Source organism: Macrotis lagotis, chromosome 8 (assembly GCF_037893015.1).
Source record: "Macrotis lagotis isolate mMagLag1 chromosome 8, bilby.v1.9.chrom.fasta, whole genome shotgun sequence".
In the NCBI taxonomy this organism is placed as follows: domain Eukaryota; kingdom Metazoa; phylum Chordata; class Mammalia; order Peramelemorphia; family Peramelidae; genus Macrotis; species Macrotis lagotis.
Genome location: NC_133665.1, coordinates 49,062,715 through 49,087,466, shown reverse-complemented (window position 1 = coordinate 49,087,466; position 24,752 = coordinate 49,062,715). Strand labels below are relative to the sequence as shown.

Here is a 24,752-nt window from a genome sequence, read left to right as displayed (position 1 = left end):
ACTAAACAAAATCAGTGCTCTATTCACTGTACCACTTAGCTGCCCCGAATGAAGGAAACTTAAAAGATGCTAGATTGACCTCACTTCCTACCGCAGTCTAATGTATTTTAGACAACAATTTTGTACTTTCAAATTATTCACTATTCCTAGTACAACTCATTCCTGCTATTTTTTTTTTGCAAGGCAATGGGGTTAAGTGGCTTGCCCAAGGCCACACAGCTAGGTAATTATTAAGTGTCTGAGACCGGATTTGACCGGATTTGAACTCAGGTACTCTTGACTCCAGGGCTGGTGCTTTATCCACTACGCCACCTAGCTGCCCCCATTCCTGTTATTCTTTAACAAAACACATTCCTAGGATTCATTTTTTCCCTAAGGAAATGATGTTTAAATATGGAATAGTGGGCAGAAGGGACTACCAGGTTTAAAAAAAAAGACCAAGAACTACTGATTTACTATTGCAAAATTATATATATATATTTTTAGGTTTTTGCAAGGCAAATGGGGTTAAATGGCTTGCTCAAGGCCACACAGCTAGGTAATTATTAAGTGTCTGAGACTGGATTTGAACCCAGGTACTCCTGACTCCAGAATCGGTGCTTTATCCACTGCGCCAACTAGCCGCCAACAGTTTTCTCAAAAAGGATTTTTTAAATTTAAATTAAAAATTTGCAAACTCAAATATGTGAAAAAGCATTATAGCTGAAGAAAACTGATGAAAGATAACAAGGCATTGGGGTGGCTAGGTGGCGCAGTGGATAAAGCACCGACTCTGGAGTCAGGAGGACCTGGGTTCAAATCTGACCGCATACACTTAAAATTGCCTGTCTGGCTTTGGGCAAGACACTTACCCATTGCCTTACAAAAAAACCCAACAAACTAAAACCAAACAAAAGATAAGGCATTAATGACTATTTCAATGTACCTAGAAACTATCTCCTGATATTAAAGGCTAAGTACAAAACTGCTCTATACTTCTCAAAAACGAGGCTGAGGAATATAAGCAATCCTATAAGCTCTTGGCCCTGACCTATTGTATTTTCTTTTTTTTTCTTTTTCGCAAGGCAAATGGAGTCAAGTGGCTTGCCCAAGGCCACAACAGCTAGGTAATTATTAAGTGTATGAGACTGGATTTGAACCCAGGTACTCCTGACTCCAGGGCCGGTGCTTTATCCACTACGCCACCTAGCCACCCCCACTATTCTATTTTCAAGAGCTCACAGTAAGCTAAGGCAAGATTTGCTTGGGTATATTACTAATAATGTAGTTAGCTGCCACAAGTCATCAAAAAGCTATATAACTAGACAAAATGGGTTTATGAATTCAAAGGGAGAAGCTTTTTCCTGATAGCTTGTAAATAAATGTCTCAGGGATGGAGGGTCTAGATGCAAATTTCACCAGCTAGAGTATGTATAATATGATGGGGAAAAAAAAGACATTCCTTTAGGTGAGTTGTTATCAGTCCTAAAAAATGTAAGGGCAAAAATATACACTGAAAAATGGATTTTGGGGTTCTCTTAACTTATGATAAAAACTACACTGAGAAATATCACCTAACAAAAGATGACAGTCCTATAAAAAGTCCTCTCTTCCTTGATGATTCTAGATTATATTTTATATTCAGAATCTTCATTGTAACAGCATTAAAAAAATTTTTTTTCAGTTATTTAAGGCAATGGGGTCAAGTGAATTGCCCGAGGTTACACAATTAGGCAATTATTAAGCGTCTGAGGCTGGATTTGAACTCAGGTCCTCCTGACTCCAGGGCCAGTGCTCTAACCACTGCAGCTGCCTGTGTAACAGCATTTCAAAGGGAATTTCAACTGATAAATTTAAAATAAACTTCATAAGATGTCTTTGGAGAAGAGAACTCTAGCACACTGATGTGGACAAAAATTCAGCAACCCAATTATACAGATTTATAAACATAAACAGTGGCTGAACACAGACTTGAACTATTTACTATAATATTAGCCACTGCCAAAAGTAAAGTATATCTTGTGCAGAAAGGAAGAAGCAAGAAACCAAAATAGCAATCCATTTAGAAAAGAATCATTGTGGAGATGGGAGGGGAAAAAAAGTCCAATGCTTACCTCACATACTGTACAATGCCACCTGGTTTCTACATGATGTTTACACTCATTGCAAGTGTAGACAAAACGATCCTGCCCTTGAGTGTGTAGCTCTACCAACATACACAACGTTGACCACTTAGATCGACGTAATGAAGAGAATTCCCAATGCTTATCTCTGGCTAAGGTAAGGAAGGCATCACGTCCATCCATTAGATCACAGCTGAGTAATGGATCAGGGTCCACAATGGGATGCAGAGTGTTTATTACAGGCCCAGCATGAAGATGAATCACAAAGAAGACCTAAAGTTAAATGAGAATAGTTAAGGTGAGTTAAATATCAGTATTAAATACAGCATGAGAGTGAAGTGAACAAAGTTCAAGACCAGAAAAAGTGTAATCAATACTCTGCTACAGAGAACATTAACTCCAGTTTCTTCATTTGAATAGAAGGCAGCACTAGAAAACAGGATAAATCTAACGTTCATCTTAATAAATGACCATGGGTAGATCAAGTTTTCATGACTTAGCTAACTTTTAGAAGAAATTATTTTATTCATGATAGATAGTGGCACTGCTTTTGGAGACAATAGTCCAGGATAAATGGATAATTTGATCTGTAAGGTTCAGTGTGTAACCTCTCTAAAACACATTTCTCTTTACACAACAAAGGAACAAGTTTCAGAATCTCAGTAGGGATTATTATGAGTCAGCCTGGACTATGTGGGTTCTCCTAGTTGCCAGTGAAATACAGATAACTGGGATCTCTAGGTTCTAAGCTGAAAGCAGACAATCAGTAGGCTGACACTCTTTTCAAAGCTAAGCTTGCGACTTTACCTCTTTGTGTTTCTCCATGGTGGCATAGAGCTTCTGAGACAAGTCATTGGACACATTCGGCATGCTGGGCTTTTTCTTGTTGGCTCTGCTGATGCTGCTTTTATTTTTGTTGGTTTTCTTGTTGTTCTTTTTCTTGGCATTCTTGCTGTCACCCTGGCTGCCCTAGGATGACATTGCAAAGTGGTTAAACCAATTCCTTCCCATAATGGTATAACCAAAAAGAATCAATCAATGGCCCATGGCCTGCCTGGGAGAGCTGAGCACTACGCAGATAAAAAGCTTCTTCTATTCTGGTGACAGAATTCATTCATTATAACAATAATGGTTGTAAAATTGGCAAGAAAGCAAAAAAATAGGTATTTAAGAGTTTGAATAGAGCAGCAAAATTATAAGTACAAAATTTCCCATGTTCTATTTATTTTTCCCCCAAAAAACATAATGGCTTCTTACAAATTTTCCAACTAAACTTTGAAGATAATAATATTGTTTTAATAGTTTATCTCTAAACCATCCACCATAACAATAGTTGATATGAAGGTACAAGAATTGGAAAATACAAAATCAGAGATGCTTTCCCCATTTATTTCTTTTGCTCCTTTTATGAAGTGTGTGTAGGGAGGTAGCCTGAACTTGCTATTAGACACAGCTCACAGACACCAGAGCAGCTAGCTACTGAGCAAGAACTTCTCCCTTCTCCATTCTACAAGAAACACCTTTCATGCTCTGCTACTTTAAACTGAACTAATGTAAAGATATTAACACTTCATAAATACCAGTATTGCTAAAAAATGACATCGTAACATTTTCTTTATCTAATTCCAAATCTATGCCGTCTAAATTATTGAAAGATAGTTTAAAAAGTATGCTGCACAAACATCTTTCTCTTTACATATACTCATCATAAGAAACAAATTGTGCTATTTACACCAGTTGCTTATTTGTATATCCATCTATGCTAAATCTGGATTTAGAGAATCTGAATTTGAATCTTGGTTCTGTCACTTAATAAGTGGTGTCAAGAAAGCAATTTATGTGACCTTGTTTTGAGCTTTTTAATCTCTTCTGGCCCTTAGTTCCTCATTTGAAAATATGGGACGGAGAAAAAAGAAGACAGGTACTAGTAGATGGACCTGTAGCTATGCCACTAACTAATTTTATAACTTTGAGTAAGACAGACACTTGATTTCTCTGTACCTTTAATTCTTCCCATTGTTAAAATCCCATGCTCCTACAATCAGAGTGATCTTAAAATAACTGAGGCTAAATATGGGGGTCTTGTTCATGAAACAGCAAGAGGCAGTGTTGCTGGATCAAAGAGTGTGGGGCACAGAATCAGGTAGAATTTGACTCGCTGCAGTGCACTGGGGATCCACCAGGTCCCAGGAAGCCCATGCTCTATGCACCAGCTCATTACCATCCTCTAACTGATTGGAGAGAGCTTGGCTCATACATCTCCTCACTCATCCACCACTTCACTGGACATTTGCCCTGGGTCCAGCTTCTGCTACCTTTTTCTCCTCTCCACCACAACCCTCCTATAACCCCTCTCCACTTTTCAACTTCCTTTTGTATTCTCTCTTTCCTTGGTAGAAGGAAGGAAAGGTTGTCCTTTTTTGGGGGGTGGGGTGGGGTGGCTCCTGCAATCATCAAGGAGAGAGGATGAGGACTCGTACCTGAGTGGTGCTAGTGGTAGAGGAGACAAGTTCAAGAGCTGCTGCAAAAGTGGAACTGACAAGTCTGGCAAAAGATTGGAAATGGGGGTGGTGAGAGTTACTGAGGAAAAGTGTGACAACAGGCTTGTGAAACCAAAGGGTCTGGGAGGTTAACATTGTCCTCAACAGTAACAGGGAAGTTTTAGAGGGAATATAATGAGGTCCATTCTGGACATGTTGAACTTAAGATGTCTACTGGAAATTCATTCTATGATGCCTGAAAGATAGCTAGAAATGTGAGACTGGAGGTCAGCAGAGATATTAGGGCAAGAGATGCAGATTTGAGTGTTATTAGTATAGAGATGTAACCAAACCCATGGGAGCTGATGAGGTCACCAAGTAAAGTAGTATAAAGGGAGAAGAGAAGAGGGATTAGGATAGAACCCTAAAGGACAAATACAATTAGAAGGAATGAGACAGAAAAAGATACAGCAAAGGAGATAGAAAAGGAATAGTCGGAAGCAGGAAAGAGTACTGTCCCAAAGATGCATAAGTTCTTCTGAGAAGCTTCCAAATAATGCCATTACATAATCTTCCTAAAAATTACCCTATTCAAAAACCTTCAGTGGTTTCTAAAATGCCTAAAGAATAATGCATATTTCAAGTCCATCCATCTCACCTTTAAAAATGCTAAGATCTGGTTCCAAAGTACCTATCTAGGCCTATCACCATGAACTCTGCTCCAGCCAATCTGGATCACTGACCACTGTCTAAACATGTAGCAGTTTCATCACTTCTGAACCCTTGTTCCTCTCATTCTCAGTAACTGAAATAGGCACTCATCACATATAGCTCTTAACAAAGAATAACTATATTTCAAGATTGACCTTCAATGCTAGTAATAATAATAAACTCCTAAAATTCTGCCCCCATCAGCTCCCCCCACCCCTGTACATGCTGACAGGATTTAACTTATACCAGTGACATGACACAATGCATGCTGCACCCTGTAAAGCATCTGTATATACTTTTCGTAGGGTTTATACATGACAATGGCAACAGCTGACACTTGAAGGGACAGTTAATTAAGGGCCATGGTTTACAGGAGTTGGAAAGAAAGGAGAACAAGCTCTTTCAACAGGCTGGCTTCACTGCTTTCAGGCCTCTCTCCTCCCATATAACCTTCACAAGCTGACAACATCAGGTCTAAAGTCATTTTGATCACCTCATTCTCTTGCTCACAATTTTTCAGTGAATAGCTACTACAAAGCCTTATCTCAGCTCAACATTTAATAAGATCACGGACATTCCAGTTGGGAGAGGTCAGTAGTGAACATTTAAGATCACAAGGAACACTTACTTCTGTGGTTTCACTAGCTGCAGTACTCTCTTCTTTTTTTCTTTCTTCTTCTTCCTGTTCAAGTTCCTTAATGCTCTCTTCCAAAACATTAGGCCAAAAATCACCTTCAAAATATGGTAGCTCCTTGGCACTTGTAAGCCTATCTTCTGTTGCTTGTTTGAAAATGTCCTGATGATTGAAGTACAAGATAATAATAATAATAATAATAATATGGGCTCCAATACAAAATTACTCTGTTTGCAATGCAATGACCAATTTTCAGATACCATTTATTGATGAAGATAACCAATATTTTAATGAAATGTCATTTTATGTTACCCGGACAAAAATATAATCGTTGGCACACTCACTAATGAGGTACAAACAACAGAAGCTGCATGATGAGAAATAAATCTCCCATCATTTTAAAACTATATTTTTGCAAAATCAAATGAAAACCTCAATAAATTATATTTATAAAATACTTAATAATTTATTCTAAGTGAAATATACCACAGGGAGAATTCCAGCATCAACCTCTCACTTTGGTAAGTGACTTGAGGCAAGCCACTTACATTACAGATATTAAACTAAGATTTCCTAAATGAAATAGAATATGAAAATGAGGACAGCATATATATAAAATACATGAGAATAAGCGCCATAAAGCAATGTAATTCAACACTAAATACCTTGTAGTCATGAATGATACGCTCAGCAAAGGCCTTGTCAAGCATCTTTTTGTACCATTCCTGTAATCGTTTAGGTTTAGGGATTTTTTGATCAGGAGGGTGGCAATGAAAGATGTAATCATCTCCTTCACTTGGGGGGCAGGCCCATATATGTCCTGTAACATACCTGTAGGATACACAGACTCATCAATAGAGCTGGAGTAGAACTTCTTTCTTAAGTACATTAAGTCAGTTCCTAGCTTCCCTCAGTTCTGTTCATGAAATTCCCAGGTCTTAATTTATAACTGGGTATACCAATCCTTCTAGATTTAGAGAAGTGATACTGTTGCATAAAAAGCATAAAAATAAAAAAGGTAAATAGGGGAAGAGATATAACTTGAATATACCCAAGTATATATGGAATATAAAAAACATAAGATTGAACTGTTGAGTAAAAATGGTTGAAAGGAGGGTGAAGGACTAAAGAGAAAAGTAAGCATTTAGACCCAAAATGAAAAACAAATAACTCCCCCCAATCCTAACACTCAATATTAAAAAAAATTTAATTTAATGGAAATTAAGGAAAAAAGGAAAATGAAGATTATTTCCTTTTCTACACCTCTATCAAGTAAAAACTCACCCCAATTTCTTCACATATTCCAGATATCCAATTAGGATTTCATGATATACAGCTGTCCGAAGGCAACGGGGTCGGAAGAAATGAATACTATCCAGATATGATATGTACACACGCCTGGGAAAAAGTGATTAATTAAATTCAAAGTATATCTCAAAATTTTGTCAATATCCACATTCGGATCAAAGTTGGAAAGGGCAAAATTCTTGTTACTATGTACAGTTATCATTATTTATTAGTTAAAAAAAGGTTCAACATCATTTATCATAGGTAAGTTGAAGGAAGACAAAGGATGGTCAACAAGGATAAGAACAAAGTTTTCAGAAGCATAAATAATCATATGAAAAAGTATTTCACAGCAGTGAAAAGAGATATACAAATAATAACAATTCTGACTCCACATTCACCACACATTGGCAGAATTATCAGAAAACAAAAATAGTCAAAATTAGAGGAGTTATATGAGATGTGTGTATTTGTATATGTTTATCTGCTGTATGTATGGTTATAAGTAAATTGTAATTATGTGAGAAATGCCATTAAATGCTCATATCTTCTAATCCAGTGATCTAACTTACAAGACACATACCATCTCCAAGTAAATAAATAACAGATACTAGATATTCAGAGCAACACTTCTTAGAAGAACAAAAAGTAGAAAAAAAAGGCCAACCATCAAATGAGATTATGGTATATGAATACTGAAATATTGCTGTTGATGAAAAATACACCACCAGAGAAATGAACTGATGACATCTGAATACAGATGGAGTCTACTTTTTCCCCATGATTTATTACTATTTTTGTTTGGATTGTGATTTCTTTCTCAACATGACTAATAATGAAATAAGATTGCGTGATTGTAAGATTGTACATCAAATCGCTTACCATCACAGGGAAGGGAGAGGGGACAGAGGAAGAAAATTTAGAACTTGAATAAATTTTTGTTAAGGTTAATTGTTATGTGTTTTGACATATAACTGGGAAAAATAAAATATTCAAAATCGGAAAAATATTAGTGTCATAAAAATGAAGTATATGTGGAACATAGGAAGACTTGTAGAAAGTGATATAGAGTGAAGAATGCAGAATCAGATCAATATTAATAGTCCTAAAAAAAAGCACTAAAAATAGCTAAATTTAGATTCATTACAATGAACAAACTTTGTATTGAAGGAAAGTAATATAGCTTATCCTTTCTCTGCCAATCAAAACCAACTGGTTCTTTTTTTAACCAGTACAAATACATACATTTTATTGATACTTAAAAAATAAATAATGTTCTAGTATATATTACCAACTGAAGTCTACTCTTATAACAAAGAAATAAAAGCAAGATGTTAAAGAAAAACAACCTGGCACTTTGTATTTTCTAACATTCCTTACTTTATATATATAGTGTCATAATAAAAATATTTATAGTGGCAATGGCAATAGGCTCAAGTATTATTACAGGAATAAGCTATGTTTAAAATTTCTCATTACAATTGTTATTTGCCCACAATTGGATTTCACTTAACTATGGCTTCACTTTCTTCCAACCCTATTCTGTCTATATTAGCCTGATCTTGAGCAGAAACCATTAGTCTGTCAGCATGTAAAAAAAAAAAAGAAATACCAAGAATGGAAGTGAAAGACTACCTTGTGTTGGGTGGGGGGCAATCAGAGCCATATTCTTGTACGTGCATTCCAAAGAAGCACACATCCACGCCATCAATTTCTTCAAAAGCAAAGAGTGCTTTGGTTCGATAAGGAAAAGATTCAGACATTTCACCAGAATCCACAAACCTGTAAGTTATATCTAACTTTAGAATTCTAACATTGAATGCAATTGACTACACTTAGAACTCCATAAATATATTTTAAAATTCACTTAAAATATTTAAATATAAAAATTTCAGGGCTGAACAATTTAAAATTTTCTATTCCAAAACTAAAAAGTTTTCCTGAAATCAGTATATGAAGAAAAAAACAACTGAAAAATATCTCATCCTGGGGTGGCTAGGTGGCACAGTGGATAGAGCACTGGCCCTGGAATCAAGAGTACCCGATTTCAAATCTGGCCTCAGACACTTAATAATTACCTAGCTGTGTGACCTTGGGCAAGCCACTTAACCCCATTGCCTAGCAAAAAAAAAAAAAATCACATCCAGGGTTGTTTTTTTTTCTCCCTTTGGACAAGGGGAAAATTAAGGGAAAAAAAAATGTTCCCTTTAAAAATAGTTCCAACCACTGGAAACCAAACAGACCTTGATTTCATTCCAGGCTTGACTTCTACTGTTTTATCTGAACTGGCCACCACTCTGACAAAAACTTCACCAGCTTCAGGATGATTCTGTCGCCGCAAAAATTTGTTAACTCTATCTTCCAGATGATTTCCTAAGCGGGTAGTCTGTAGTCCTAGAGGAAAAACAACCAGGTAAGAGAGATTAATTAGGGAGGCATAGGCAAAATATATCTGTATTTCAAGACTATCACTCTAAATTGGTCTTTCAAAGCAGGGGAAAAAAAATAAACTTGCAGACTCAATAATTAATCTCAATAACTTTGATTAAAAGATTATTTTCATCACTCAAAACACAGCCGAAGTTAAATATGATATAGTATATTGGAAAATGCATTTCTGCTTGTCACTACCATTTATTACTACTCACAAAGAATTTTACTTCTAAAGTGTTGCTGACCAAAAGTTTTTGTTTTTGGTTTTTACAAGGCAGTGGGATTAAGTGACATGCCCAAGGTCACAGAGCTAGGTAATTATTAAGTGTCTGAGTCTGGATTTGAACTTAGGTCTTCTGGACTCTAGGGCCTGTGCCCTATCCACTATGCCACCTAGCCACCCTCCAAATTTATTTTTTTTTGAAAAACAGAGGTGGGGGGGGAGTCGTTAGGGGACACCTAGGTAGTAATAGTACAGGGCTGTCCAAAGTGTGTCTGGCAATGAGACTTTATGCAACCCGCCTGTGGATTTACTAAATACTTTAGCAAATAAAGTCAAGCTACTAAGAGATCTCACTAAAATGGCAAATCAAAACATATTGTCTATTGTTTCAAAAAAAACTTTTATGTTGGATAGCCCTGGTATATAGTCAATAGAGCTCTAGGTCCCAGAGTCAGGAGAACTGAGATCAAGTGCTTATCACTTACTAGTGAGGTGACCCTGAGCAAGTCACTTAACCCCAAATGCCTTACAAAGAGATAGGGCTGTGGTCAAAGTAGTCACTAGGCCAACTCCCTTTACTCTTTTTTAGTTTTTTACAAGGCAAATGGGGTTAAGTGGCTTGCCCAAGGCCACACAGCTAGGTGATTATTAAGTGTCTGAGACTGGATTTGAACCCAGGTACTCCTGACTCCAGGGCTGGTGCTTTATCCACTGTGCCACCTAGCTGCCCCCAACTCCCTTTACTCTTCCTTGGTTCTTAAGATATCACTTTTTTCTTTTAGGAAATAGAAGGAATAATAGAGAAGACTCATTGGCAAAGAACATGATGTTGGGAAAGACTTGAAGGAAAAATGGACAGCAGAAGATGAGAGGTCAGATACTACCATAAAAACAACAAACATGAACTTGGATAGACTTGGAGAAATAAATAGAAGGACTGGGTGAACAATAATCCATGGACACAACTTAGAATTAGACACAACAACTCAACAACAACACCATAAATGTTGTTTTAGATACTGTAACTAAACAGTGGGAAAAATGTCTGTAGGTATCTGAGACAACTCCAAAAATTTGTTATTAAGGTATGGACAAGATTACTTGGTTGTAGTACAAGCTAGTGTCAGGCCTGGAATAAGGAAGATTCATCTTCCTCCAAAACCAACATCAGATATTTACTAGCTATGTGACCCTGGGCAAGTAATTTGTCTCTGTTGGTCTGTTTCCTCACCTACAAAATTAAGCTGGAGAAGGAAACAGAAAAACTGGTCCATGAACCTTAGCACCTGGGATAGAATAACATGCCAGATAGCCCATGAAATACTAATTGATCATTAAATACCGATGCATTAAAATCCAGGATAAAATGAAGCATTCTTCACTGTCCTTCCACTATAGTATATAAAATTCTTTTTTTTTAGGGTTTTTTTTTTGCAAGGCAAATGGGGTTAAGTGGCTTGCCCAAGGCCACACAGCTAGGTAATTATTAAGTGTCTGAGACCGGATTTGACCGGATTTGAACTCAGGTACTCTTGACTCCAGGGCTGGTGCTTTATCCACTGTGCCACCTAGCCACCCTATAGTATATAAAATTCTAAAGAAAAACAATGTATACTAAATACAAAGACAATCTGGGAGAAATTCACCAAATTCTGAATGTTATATTTATATTTAGAAGAATAACACACACTCATTGGGCTATTTAACAGAAATGACACTGGCATACAAAATCTGGCTCTGAGTCACATTTTTTCAATGCAGGGTTGGTTGGTTGTTGGATTTTCCCTTCCCTTTACCTTGAACTAAAGGCATATTAATATAATTTCAGTAGTTTTTTTTCTTTTAGGTTTTTGCAAGGCAAATGGTGTTAAGTGGCTTGCCCAAGGCCACACAGCTAGGTAATTATTAAGTATCTGAGACAGGATTTGAACCCAGGTACTCCTGACTCCAAGGCTGGTGCTTTATCCACTACACCCTAGCTGCCCCCTAATATTAGTAATTTTAAAGCAGAGCTTTTTTCTTAGCAATTTTCTCTTTCCATCAGCATTGTATTATAGTGACAAAGACCAAGAAACTTCTGATTAGCATAGAGTAAAATTATCTCACCATATTCCAGGAATATAAAAATTAAGGAAATAACACAATAGTATTTTAAGAAATAAAAACGAAGTCTTATTTAATTTTAACCTATTAGTAAGTAGGTAAAACAGAATTCATGTCCAATGTTACAATTATATAAAAAGTTCAATTTAGAGCTGTTGCATTTAAATTATCTCCTACATTTAAAACTTCCTAATTTCTAAGTCTTTATGTAAATAATATATACATCACTGTAGATAAACCTTTAGGCTGGACCTTAAAATCTTGACAATAAGCTAAGATTATACAAATTTTGGTCAGCAGTTGAATAAATTATACTACCAAGAGATTTCTGATACAGGTTATGAATAGATACTTAATAAAAAGATCCTGGGAACATACCATAGGGAAATATTTTCCCTTGTAAAAATAAGACAATACACAGGTATTTCAAGTCAAATGTTACCAGTTAGTTTCTCATTCATGATACTGGACAGAAAAATATCACTGGGGTTAGACACTTAAATAACCATGTAATTGTACAAGCCAGGATGGCATTGGGAAGCATTACTGATGCTAAGGGAAAATAAGGGCTTGGATAATTACTATCCCACAAGAGTGGAGATTTTTGTCTTGTTAATACAAGAGCTCTATATTATTCTGTGGAGTTTGACAATATTTGGTATTAATAATGTTTGTGTGAATACTCTTATCTATTTTCACATGGTAAATGGAATGAGTTTCTTTTCTCCTGAAGCATATATTTTAAAATGCCAAGTATTGAGAAAAATCAGAGACTATCTTCTATAGCTTAACTTGTTTTACTTTTGACAAAAATCACTTGAATTAACAGAACAAAGAAAGCAAGAATTTTTATTACAATGCTGTCTAAATATAATAAGCACCATACTGTGGTCTTTGAAAGACTCTCAGAGACTAGAGATGCTCTTCCTCATCATGTTCACAAGTCATTAAGAAGTGGAGGTGGGCAGCAAAGAAAGTTACACAAACACTAGGCTAAAATATAAGCCAAGATATCTCCACAAACATGACTCATTATTTCTCTAATCAGAAACTGGGCTAAGCAATAATTTTCTCAACTGGTTCCATTTCCAGCTACTGGGACAAGACTGGCAGTGCAAAAAATTAGGCTGTAGTCAAATAAACATTTTTAGAAAACCAATCAGTCTCAAGTTATCAAAGAAGCATTATAAGCTTAACACTGGAGGTGAGGAGTGTTGTTCACAATACCAAGGCAAATATGAAACCAGAAATAAATTAAGATTACCCTTTTCTGATTCCTTCTTGGTTATCAATTTCCAAACAGCACATAAGAGTAATTTGACTTATCCAACCCAAAAACCCAAAAATGTCTGCTTGAATAACTCTGCCTGAAAGTGGCCAGATGGTCTGGTAGGTAGAAAGGATCATACAGATCCAAAAGTTATTAGATGTAGGACCCTGGGAGGGTCATCTCACTTGACTTCTAGGTACTTCCTTTTCCTAATCTTTAAATAACAACTTGCATGATTGCTTCCCAGGAGTTATTACAAGTAGCAAATTAAAACTCACTGATTATAAAGTGCCTCATAAAAGAATCTCTCCTTACTAGCCCCTTTTCTACACACTCAACATTTCCATGTCCTTAAAAAAACCTTTTGACCACATTATTACTTCAAACTGCCATCTTTGCCAAATCCCAAAAAAGCAATTTATGCTAATTACCTTGAATACTTTATTTTCCACTCCCTTCTCAATCCCATGAAATCTTTCTGGTCATCACTAGGTTAAAATTGTTTTATTGAAGTTACCAACATCCTCCCATTCATTATCAAGTTTAGGCATTTTCTCAAATCTTCATTATTCTTGACCTCTATCTGGCTTTTTTCTCCTTTTACCTTTCTGACTACTTCTCATTCTCTTTTTCTAGTCATAAGCCTTTAAAATGTGGATTAGGTTGATCCTGGACCATATTTTTACCATACTTTTCTCTATCAGTGTTCTCACTGACTTCAATAAATTCAATTATAATCTTTAAGCAGACACTTCCCCCAAATTATACATTTAACTCTAATCTCTCTATTCTGAATTAATCTTTTTTCACCACCTGCCATGTAGCTACAGCTACTCCTAATCTTCTCAGTATCTATCAAATAGTCATGGTAGTCTCATTATTTCTAAAACAATAGCAGATATCTATCTATACCTACCTCTTCATCCAAATTTTTACTTTCCTTGATGGAATCATTAGTCCAGTCACATGGGATTTTGAAACTGTGTAGTCATCTGTGATTCACTGCTCTTTCTTACATCAATATCTAATTAGTTACCAAATCTAGTGGATACTAACTCTGTAATATTTTTTCATCCACTTCCCCTTCTCCACTTAAACAGCCACCACTCTAATATGGTCGGTCTCAAATGATCTCTTGCTTAGAATATGACACTTTTCCTTTTTTGACTTTCATAATCTTCTATTTCATTACAATCTATCACTTACATAAGCAGCCAAGATCATCTTATACAGGTCTGCCACATACTCCATTGTTAGGAATTTAAAACCCTGAACATCTGACTCTAATTCACCTTTTCAGGCTTATTTCATGACATCATTCACTTTACACCTTTTACCGAAGCTAAACTAGACTCTGCGACAATCTAATCCCAGAACATTGCATTATATCTCTTATATCTGTAAATTGGCACAGGCTTATCCATACTCCCCTTTCCCCCCTTTTGCTTCTCAAAATTTTTAGCTTCTGGGAAGTTTCAGCTCTAAAATGCAATGGTTCTTAATCCCTATGGGTATTAGTGCCATCTTCCAAAAAATTACTTTGAATTTATAAATGTGAATGCTTTAATAGGCTCACCGAGGACAGAGATCATTTGTTTATTTTGTTGCATCAATAGTTCTTGGAAAAATTACTTTTAGACATGGCAGGCACTTAATGATTTTTTAATTGAATTAAAAGTAGAACCTTTAAAATTAGGGACTGAAGCAGTTTAAAGACCATGAATAGTAGGTTACCTACATTTCACATAGTGAAATGAAATTAATATTTTAAGAACTTATGGCTACTGAATCACTTTATGCTCATTTTTAAAAAAGGGAGTTAACTGAATATTTTCTGTTTCTTTCTGTACTAAATTTTTTATATATATATATATGTATGTATAGGTATATGTGTATATGTATATGTATATGTATATGTATGTGTATGTGTATGTGTATATGTATATCCTGTCAACCTAAACATTTCAGAGGCAGTGAGGGACAAGGTAAAAAAATCTGGATTTGGAGCCAGGGACCTTGGTTTAAATTTTAAAATTATCACTTTCATGATCCTAAGTAGTCATTTCATTTCCCTTGTTCTCAAGTCTTATCTATAACATAAAAAAAAAAAAAAATCACTGGATCACATGGCTTCTTAAGTCCTTTCTGGTGCTTAAAATATATGATCCCAGGATGCTGATGACACAAAGATTTGTGAAACAGAATTAAGTGCTTTCATTAGTATTTAGTTCTACTCTCTCTTGACCTCAAGCAACATACAGAAAAACAGCCTTAGCCACTTTTCTGTTATCTTCATTATTCGAAAGACACAGTCATACAAATAACTCAATGTAGTGAATAATTATGTTAATAATACAGCACTAAGGCTTGTGGACAGACTCTGTACTTGATTTCAGAATTTAATCTTAACCCCACCTCTCCTTTCTATTTCTTCTTTGCTCAAAGCAACACCATGTATTTCGAGAACATACACTGGTGTGTATGTTAGTTCACAAGACAAATCAGTCTGAGATAAGAGACCAAGTTAAAGTTTTATCCAGTTAAAACTAAATTTTCATTTTCTGATGTCTTGATCATGGAATAAAAAAGTCCTCACATTCATATAGCGCTTAAAGAATTTCTAAAGATTATTAATAGAATAATTATTCATCTTTCCATTTTACAGATGAAGAAACAGAGGACTGCTTATCCCCTAGCACATAGACATTAAGTAGATGAAAGAGAATTTGAACCAATGTTTCCTGTCTCTAGATCCAGCACCACTGCATATATCACTGTGCAGAGCAAAACATATTACATTGTAGGAACTTGATAATATCTGCTTGAATAAGTGACTTATCCCAAATATCATGAAATCATAAGAGATTCTGCCTCATAGTAGAATATTAATGCCCAAGGAAAATCAGGATTTGGATACTTATGTACCTGAGTTCAAATTTGATCCCAGACTTAATAATTATCTGGTTTGTGTGACCTTGGGCGAGAGACTTAACCCCACTGCATTAAATTAAAAAAAAAAAGATAATACATTAAGGAAGAAAAAAGCACAGCAATAAAAATGCCTAGCTAGCAAAAGCACCTTTTGAGAACAAACTTGGTAATGCTCATAACGACAATAAATAAATGTGTGTGCACGCATAAAACTATAAATACCTCAATAGATTCATACAAGAACACTGGGCAAACTAGGCAGCAATAAATTGTGTCCAAGCAATCTTTAATAGACATAAACCAGAACAAAAAAAAAATTTCTAGAAACAATTTCTAGAAACTTACTCTTAGCACTGAATTTATTTTCTTTGCGAGTTCTACCCGTTTTCTTCAAGCAATTGTCACAGACAAAGCTGTAAATAAAACAATAATAGGCATGATTAGCAGAATATTCATACAGTGCACCAAGTGTTTAGTTCAAGCATCAGACTATCAAGTATTTCCTCATCTATACATATGTGTGTTTATTTCATTGCCAATTAAAAATCAACAATAAAAACTCTTCAAACTAATTTTTGTGGTTTCTAGAAAAACAACTAGCACTAAAATTAACCTTTAACAAATTCTTACATATAAAACTAAGAAAATAAAATTTAGAACAAATCTGACATCATCAGAAACAGGAAGTTATAGAAACTCTTACTTTTTATTTGAAAAGCCCTTCTTTAACTTTTCTATAAGAATCTAAGTCCAAGAAGGGAATGACTTACCCTGAAGGCCAAATGATATCATAGTGCAGAACACAAATCTGATGCATTTTCCGGCCACATTCTTTACAATCAACAAAGCTGGAAGAAAGAGAAAGCAAATTTTCTTGAAAGCAGAACCATGCAACTATGGCTCTTTTAATGTCCTTAGATTGATTTTATACTGTTCTCCTTGTTTACTTATTAGAATCTATGATCATTTCCATACTTTTCATATATCTTACATAATTAATATTTATCACTGAGGTGACATGGTAAACTAAGTCCTTCCAGTACTTTTTATTTTCCAAATAATTCAATAATTAAAAAACAAGTGGAAACATTAAATTTGGTTTCTTTTTCTTTGACAAAGTAACTTAAATATATGGAAAGAAAAATGTGTTTTTAAAGAAGAAACAGTATCAAAATGGGAAAAGGAAAAGGTCTACTCTAGAATTGTTGCTGCTATTGTTCAGTCATATTTCTTCATATTCAACTCTCAGCGACCCAATTTGGGGGTTTTCTTGGCAAAGATACTACTTAGACTGGTTTATCATTTCCTTTAGCAGTTCATTTTACGTATGAAGAACTGAGGCAAACATAATAATTAAGTGATTTGCAAAGGGTCACACAACTAGCCCAAATTTGTACTCAGGAAGCAAGTCTTCCTAATTCTAGGCCTACTACTCTACTCAAATGAAGAAGACAACTTCTTAAATTTGAACATAGTAAAATCAGTTATTTTCAAGATTAATTTTTATTTCTAAAGAAAGTCATGGTTAGCAAAGAATTTTCTATTCTTACATCTACTGTTTGAGAGAAATAGTATATATGTATCATTTTCAATTCCATTTTGAAAATAAGGAAATTGAGGAAGGTTCAGAGTTTAAGTGAATTATTCACACTTACAAAGAGCAGTAAGTGGAGGGGGATACTCTTAATTCCAAATTTAGTTTTTAAAACCATGCTCAACTAGGGACACTGGCTTGAGAGTGAGCGATACCAAAAAAATACATGTGACATTTTTTTTTAACAATGACAAATAATGTTCCCATCTATGTAATACTATCTCATTTAAGGAGGTGTTTATGCAAATACGTTTGTATAAAGTAAATTTTATTGCTAACAGAAGGTATTTTAACACTTTCGGGATTGAAGGAAAAGGCAGATCTCTTCCTTAAAGAAATTTTATAATCTACTTATCAGAAGATAATATCACCATTTATCAAAAGGCATTTGATAAGAATACAACTTTACAAAGCATGTTAAAGTTTATACAATACTGACACTATTAATTTCAGAGTTAAGATGAATGCCTTTCAGAATTTTTAAATATCCATTTTTGAAAAGTTAAACTTTTATAAATATGAAGACTCTACTGTACAGAATTAAATACAATAACATTCCAGAGCTTTAATCAAAATTTTTAAACTGTCTATATCAGAGTCACTTTTGTAATCTTTTCTCTGAAAGGGTATTGCTATCCCAACAAAAATAAGTTTCAATTAATAGCAAGGTTGACTTCTGGTATTTAGTATCTTTCCTACATACATGTGAATATATGTAGAATACACACATATTTGTATGTAAAAGAAAATATCCAAACAATTTGTGAGACAAGGAGTTGAAAAAAAAATCATTTCCAAATCTATATGCTGACTTCAAGACTGTACAAATCATAAGATAAAGACACAGTGATGTAAAAAATGGAATTTTCCAGAAAGAAAATAGAATTGCACGTAGGAACATGCTACCTTCTAATATGAAACCATTGGTAGAGAGGGCCAGTGCCCAGCATTTTTCCTAAGTAAGCAACCAACTAGCAATAAAAAGAACATAAAGTTGAAGCAAACTCTGCAGTGTTTAATGAAAAGTACTTTTAAAGCAACTTTGTTTAACATAATGCTGTAATTTCATTGAAAGTTAGGGAACCTGGGGCAGCTAGGTGGTGAAGTAGATAGAGCACCGGCCCTGGAGTCAGGAGTACCTGAGTTCAAATCCAGTCTCAGGCACTTAATAATTACATAGCCATGTGGCCTTGGGCAAACCACTTAACCCCATTGCCTTGCAAAAAAAAAAAAATCTAAAAAAGAAGTTAGGGAACCTAGAAATCATAAAATTAACATAATTTCAAAAAGGCTTAGAGCTCAACAGTCAAAAGTTAAGTAAAATGAGATCCAGAGAAGTGAGGGGCTTGCCAAAGAGCAGGATAAAAAAATAGGTATAAGGGATCCAAACTCTCATGGCAAAGAGCTTCTCTCCTTACTATTTCCAACTGCTACTTCACACACAGAAAACAGGGCAGGAGCCTTTGGGAAAATATCTTTTAGGTTTCTCAATGGTGAGGGGCTAGAATTGACTAGATGTTACTTTCAAAATGCTTAGTATTGAAAAGTACGTCCTTTGAGAACAGGTGGAATGGTTCTAATATTTAAGAAACAATTCCACTGTAAATTCATGCTAAGAAAATCGTCTAAGAGGGGCGGCTAAGGTGGCGCAGTGGATAAAGCACTGGCCCTGGAGTCAGGAGTACCTGGGTTCAAATCCAGTCTCAGACATTTAATAATTACCTAGCTGTGTGGCCTTGGGCAAGCCACTTAACTCCATTTGCCTTGCAAAAAAAAAACAAAACCCAAAGAAAATCGTCTAAGAAACAACTTAAAAAGAAATCTCCACCACAGAGATGATATATTTCACAGAACATATACCAAAAAAGGAAGGAGGGGAGGACTTCTCCAGTATCAAGAACAATTTTCTCAATTTTAAAATGAATTATCTGATCATAGAGAAATGGCGTATACTCACGGCTCAGGATCTAGTGTATCATTTTTCTTCTTTTCAAACTGATCCTTTGAAATAGTCCTTTAAAAAAATTCCATCAAAGAAACACAAGTCATTATTATGAAATGTCACCTGCTGCCAAGTTTCTATTAGTTAGGGAATAACAAAATAATAATAGCAACAGCTAATATTTATACAGTGCTTTACCCCATATGAATTCCTTCCTTCACAAATACCCTTGAGTGAAATCATTTTACAAGAGGAGAGCAAAGTGAACCTCAGTTGATATATATATATATATATATAGAGAGAGAGAGAGAGAGAGAGAGAGAGAGTGTGTGTATAGAGAGTGCTTACTGAGGGAAACATGGACAGTAAAGGCAAGGACTAGATTTTAACTGGGGTCTCCTTCCTTAAAGACTCAGACTTTCAGTTATACTGCAATAATTTGCCTTGTCTCAAACACACCATTTCCCTCTGGGCATGTTGGAAAACGCAGATCTCTCTAAAAGAAATTTTATAATCTACTTACAAGAAGATACTATTTATCATAAGGTGTCTGATACGTATACAACTTTACACACCATACACTAAAGTACCTGAAGGCAAACTAAAATCTAAAGGAAACAAGACCACCTTATTTCCAGGAAGTCAATTCATTCAACCTAGAGCATCACCACCCTTTCATTTATAACCACAAGGGAATTATTGTTGCTGTTCAGGTTTTTCATTTATGACTGAGTCTTTCTGACCTCCTTTGGTGTTTTCTTGTCAAAGATACTAGTGCTTGACATTTCCATTTCCTTTCCTTCTTCAGCTCATTTTATGTATGAGGAAACAGACAAACAGAGTCACATAGTTTTTAAGTGTTTGAGGTCATATTTGAACTCCAGGTTTGGCACACTAACCACTATGCCAATCAAGACAAAGGATGACTCAGTGAATTACTCAGAGGATCATAATTTCGTTTAATTTTTGGTCAAATTTTTCTAAACAATCTGTTACATAGGGCATCTATCACAGTAACTAATACATATTTGAGAAAAACAATTTTTGTAATAATTTTGCCACTCTGTATACCAAGCTAACATAAATTGGACTAAGAACAGCAGGAGCTAAACTACTTTTAACAATATTTTCCATCAGCAGGTATTTTTTTTTATTATCAACATATCAAGGATCAAGAATGCCCTCCACCAAAGAAGTCTTATAGAATGACCTGAGGTTCAAAGATACTGAGTTGGTCACACAACTAGTAAGCATGAGAAGGGTTTGAAAGCAAATTTTTTTTTATCTCCAAGGCCAAGGAAAGAAAATAAGTATCTATATAGAGAAAAAAAAGCTAAGGCAAGATACACCTTAAATTATAATAGAATATAGTGTGCTAGGGGGCAGGTAGGTGGAACAGTGGATAGAACACTAGCCCTGGAGTCAGGAGGACCTGAGTTCAAATCCAGCCTCAGACACTTAATAATTGCCAAGCAGTGTGACCCTGGGCAAGTCACTTAACCCTATTGCCTTAAATAACTATAAAAAAAAAATTGGAAAAAAAAAAAAGAGTACCTAAAAAACTGGTAAGAGATGTGCATTCTGAACATTTCCTAATTATTTGAGGGGAAAGGGACACACAAATGTGGTAACACATTTTAATTAAAAACTTAATGGGGGGGGCAGCTGGGTGGCATAGTGGCTAACACACTAGCCCTGAAGTCAAGAGGTCCTGAATTCAAGTCCAGCCTTAGACAATTATTATCTAGCTGTGTGACCCTTGGCAAGTCACTAAATCCCATTGCCTTGTGAAACCAAAATTTAATGAGATTTCCTTTTTATTTTACAAATAGCAACTAATCAAGTCAGAACTAAAAAAAAAAATACTTGACAAGGCTCTCTATAAGATATCATACCATTCAAAATGACAGGAAAATCGTGATAGTACTTACGTCTGGGGCTGAGAAGGGTCGTCACCCAGGGTAACATTCTCCCCCTGGATCTCTGTGAAACACTTCTCACAGAAATGATACCTGTCAGCAAGAAGGCCATACTTGGGTGAACTGGTCCATCATAACACACAGCCACCCAAGCAACGAAGCCACCAATCAGAGCAGGGCAGATCACCACGACGAAGGGGGGGCGTTGTTGGTTGATTGATGGGTCAGTGAGGACAATGAAAAGGAACAGAGGGGGCAGGTGGGGAAGGGCAGGATTAGAGAACAGGGAAGGGAACAAATAGCACAGACATAAAGGTAAGACGCAAACACCAAGACAACACATAGCAGAAAGCCAAGGCAAAGCATTGATTAGCATTCGGTCTCATTTCATACATTACAGGCCATCATCACTAACAAATGATAGATTGTCAATCAGATTCAAAGACTTGGAATGATTTGCAGGATGTTGTTAATACTAAAATTATGTGTATCCTAAATTTAGGAATCTGAAATTTGTTATTCTTTAGAAAAATTTAAAAGACTCCAGGTTTTGAGATTCAACAAATTTGCTTTTAACAGAATATTCTGCTTAGAATATTCTGGTGAAGGGACTAAAAAAGTAAATTTTAAAACAGATTTTTGCCTTTTTCTTGGACAAAAAAAAAAACAACGAAATTTACGCTTGAAAAGCAAGCATTACATAGTTTTATTCCCAATCTTAAACCAGAATTTTTAATAATTTAAAATCATTGAAAATGTTGAACACTCAGAACTGGTTTTTGCTTTTAATTTCATTAATTTGGTATATACAATTAATATAACTGCTTAGCTCATTGGATAACAATACAAATGAAACCAAATCCATTTTCTAGACAAACATTTAACAGAAATGCAATTGAGAGGGTCAGAGACTTTCCAGCCATTTATAAAAAAGCATTTATGTGAAAAATAATAATATATTGTATAGGTAATACAATATATGGTAGTAAGATGAACCATCTCTCAGGGCTTAAAATTCAATTCTAAACTTTAGGAATTTTGGTCCCATGACCAATCAGTAGCCAATCTGAGATACTCAGCAATCTACTGCTGTAACTTGATGGCAATCCAAATTAAGAAAATTTAGAATATAATTATAAAGTTACAATCTGCATTTGAAAAAAAATTATCTATTACATTTTTTTTCCTTAAGATGATCTGGAGCTTGGGTCCAAGTTGTCAAATAAGAACGATTAAAAAAACAAATTACTAAATGTTTGGAAAGGACATGATTTAAAACATGAATGGAAAAAAAAAACAAACAAAAATACAAGTCAGTGCTGCAATAAAGCAGGGTGGGTTTACAAGAATACTGTCAAAATAAATAGGCTTAATGAAGGTGAAATTTATGAGCAAAGAATGAGGATAAGGCAGCAACGGCAGCACAATCAAATGCAGTTTTAGTGTTCAAATGCTACATCTAAAAGATGCTAAGAACGATTAGTATTAATGACACTATAACAAGACTCAAGAGTGCCACACTGAACCAACAATTGCAGGATGAAAATATGGCAGCTTAGAGGTCCCCATTCAATCACTCACAAACACATAGCTACAAACTATTGTGATCAAACTGCTTTCTTATGCTTATTTTTGTGAATATATTATTTGTAGAGTCTGAATCTATTCTCAGAGAAAGGTAGCAGTCATTCTTTTTAGTCACTGTCAAACTAATCAAATAAAGCCAATAAATAAAATGTAGTATTTTTTAAAACATGCAAAATGATTCATACTTTTCACACTTGTTTGATGAAGTAAGATAGAGGCGCTGCAGGCAACATTAGCATTAGTGAAGATTACAAATAAGATCTTTCTTCTAAAGGCAACTCCTTATACTAACTCAGATTTTAAATTGTCAAGATCATGAACTCTGACTGGGAAAAAAGAGATTAACAACTTGAATGTTTAAAAAAAGAAAAAAAAGATAAGAAGCTGTCTTCATTTTTATCAGTCAGCTAAAGTAAAATCCTGCCTAGTTAACTCTTTTCTGAACATGCTGAGAAATCATGGAAATAAACCATACTGAAAGAATAATTCCTTTAAACACAACTTTCAAGAGAGTGGTATTATGACCATTTGAGAGAATTTAACAGTACTGACACTAGAAACTAAATGACCAATAGCCAATATACTACAGTAATCCAGAGCTTTGTGTTAACAAATATACCCCCTTCACAAAACAGTGACTGAATTGGGCATTCTAATCCATTTTTGTAACAAGCATACAGCAGTCAATGAGAGCTAATGAACACTGAGAAATGAACAACCACCAAAACTATATTGCTTAAAACAAAATTGTCATTGTAATTACACATGTAAGTCTGAGTGATTCCATGATGCAATTAATAGACATGTTTTATGTTTGCACTGAGAGAATACTAAAAGAATTTAATTCAGCTAAATGACAACTGAGATAATTAACATCAATTTCATTTATAGATGATCAAATTGATGCATATTTTAAAAAATGATTTAAAAAAAAATGCAACACCAGATACTCAACTGTTGGCAGGTCTTCTTAAGTTCTCTACTTTTAACCTACGCACTAAAAAAATTAATATGACAAAGAACTAAAAAAAAACAACAAAAAAAAAACCTACAACCAAAGTTAAAGAAGCTGAAACCTAGAATGGACTAAGAAAACTGCCTGCTGATTTCAGCAGAGGCATAACAAAGACCTCTCAGAAATTTGATAATATATCATTTTTTAAAGTCTTAGAGGGAAGCTGCCCAGCAAGCAAACAATGGCTCAGAGTTAATTTATAAACGAAGAGCCAGGATAACATAATACATTATTTTATGTAAAGCCTAATGAATATTACAGGAAAGATAATATAATTCACACACACATATATATATACATACACACATATACACACACGTATAGATGTGTCCATGTATATGTATACACACATACATATATGTATGGAATATATATATATATATATGTTGGTATTTGAACAAAGAAATTACTTGGAGTAACCTTGAAATAGGGGAAATTTAATTGAATACAAGTTTTCAAATGCAGATTGTTCTATGTACTTTCATCTTACGTGTATTTTCTACTTTAAAGTTGAATAAAGG

The 24,752-nt window shown here is 34.9% G+C and overlaps 1 protein-coding gene across 1 annotated transcript in view; it reads right to left on the bottom strand.

Annotated features, from left to right (window-relative positions):
- CREBBP (CREB binding lysine acetyltransferase) overlaps positions 1–24,752 on the bottom strand; it is a 148,331-nt gene that overhangs the window by 6,425 nt on the left and 117,154 nt on the right. The window contains exons 20-30 of the mRNA XM_074196859.1: positions 21,642–21,722; positions 19,726–19,782; positions 16,945–17,022; positions 16,520–16,587; positions 9,458–9,608; positions 8,850–8,996; positions 7,212–7,325; positions 6,593–6,758; positions 5,922–6,089; positions 2,910–3,071; positions 2,094–2,375 (exon numbers count right to left, since the gene is read on the bottom strand). Coding sequence (XP_074052960.1) covers positions 2,094–2,375; positions 2,910–3,071; positions 5,922–6,089; positions 6,593–6,758; positions 7,212–7,325; positions 8,850–8,996; positions 9,458–9,608; positions 16,520–16,587; positions 16,945–17,022; positions 19,726–19,782; positions 21,642–21,722 — 1,474 coding nt within the window. The remainder of the gene's footprint in view (positions 1–2,093; positions 2,376–2,909; positions 3,072–5,921; positions 6,090–6,592; positions 6,759–7,211; positions 7,326–8,849; positions 8,997–9,457; positions 9,609–16,519; positions 16,588–16,944; positions 17,023–19,725; positions 19,783–21,641; positions 21,723–24,752) is intronic.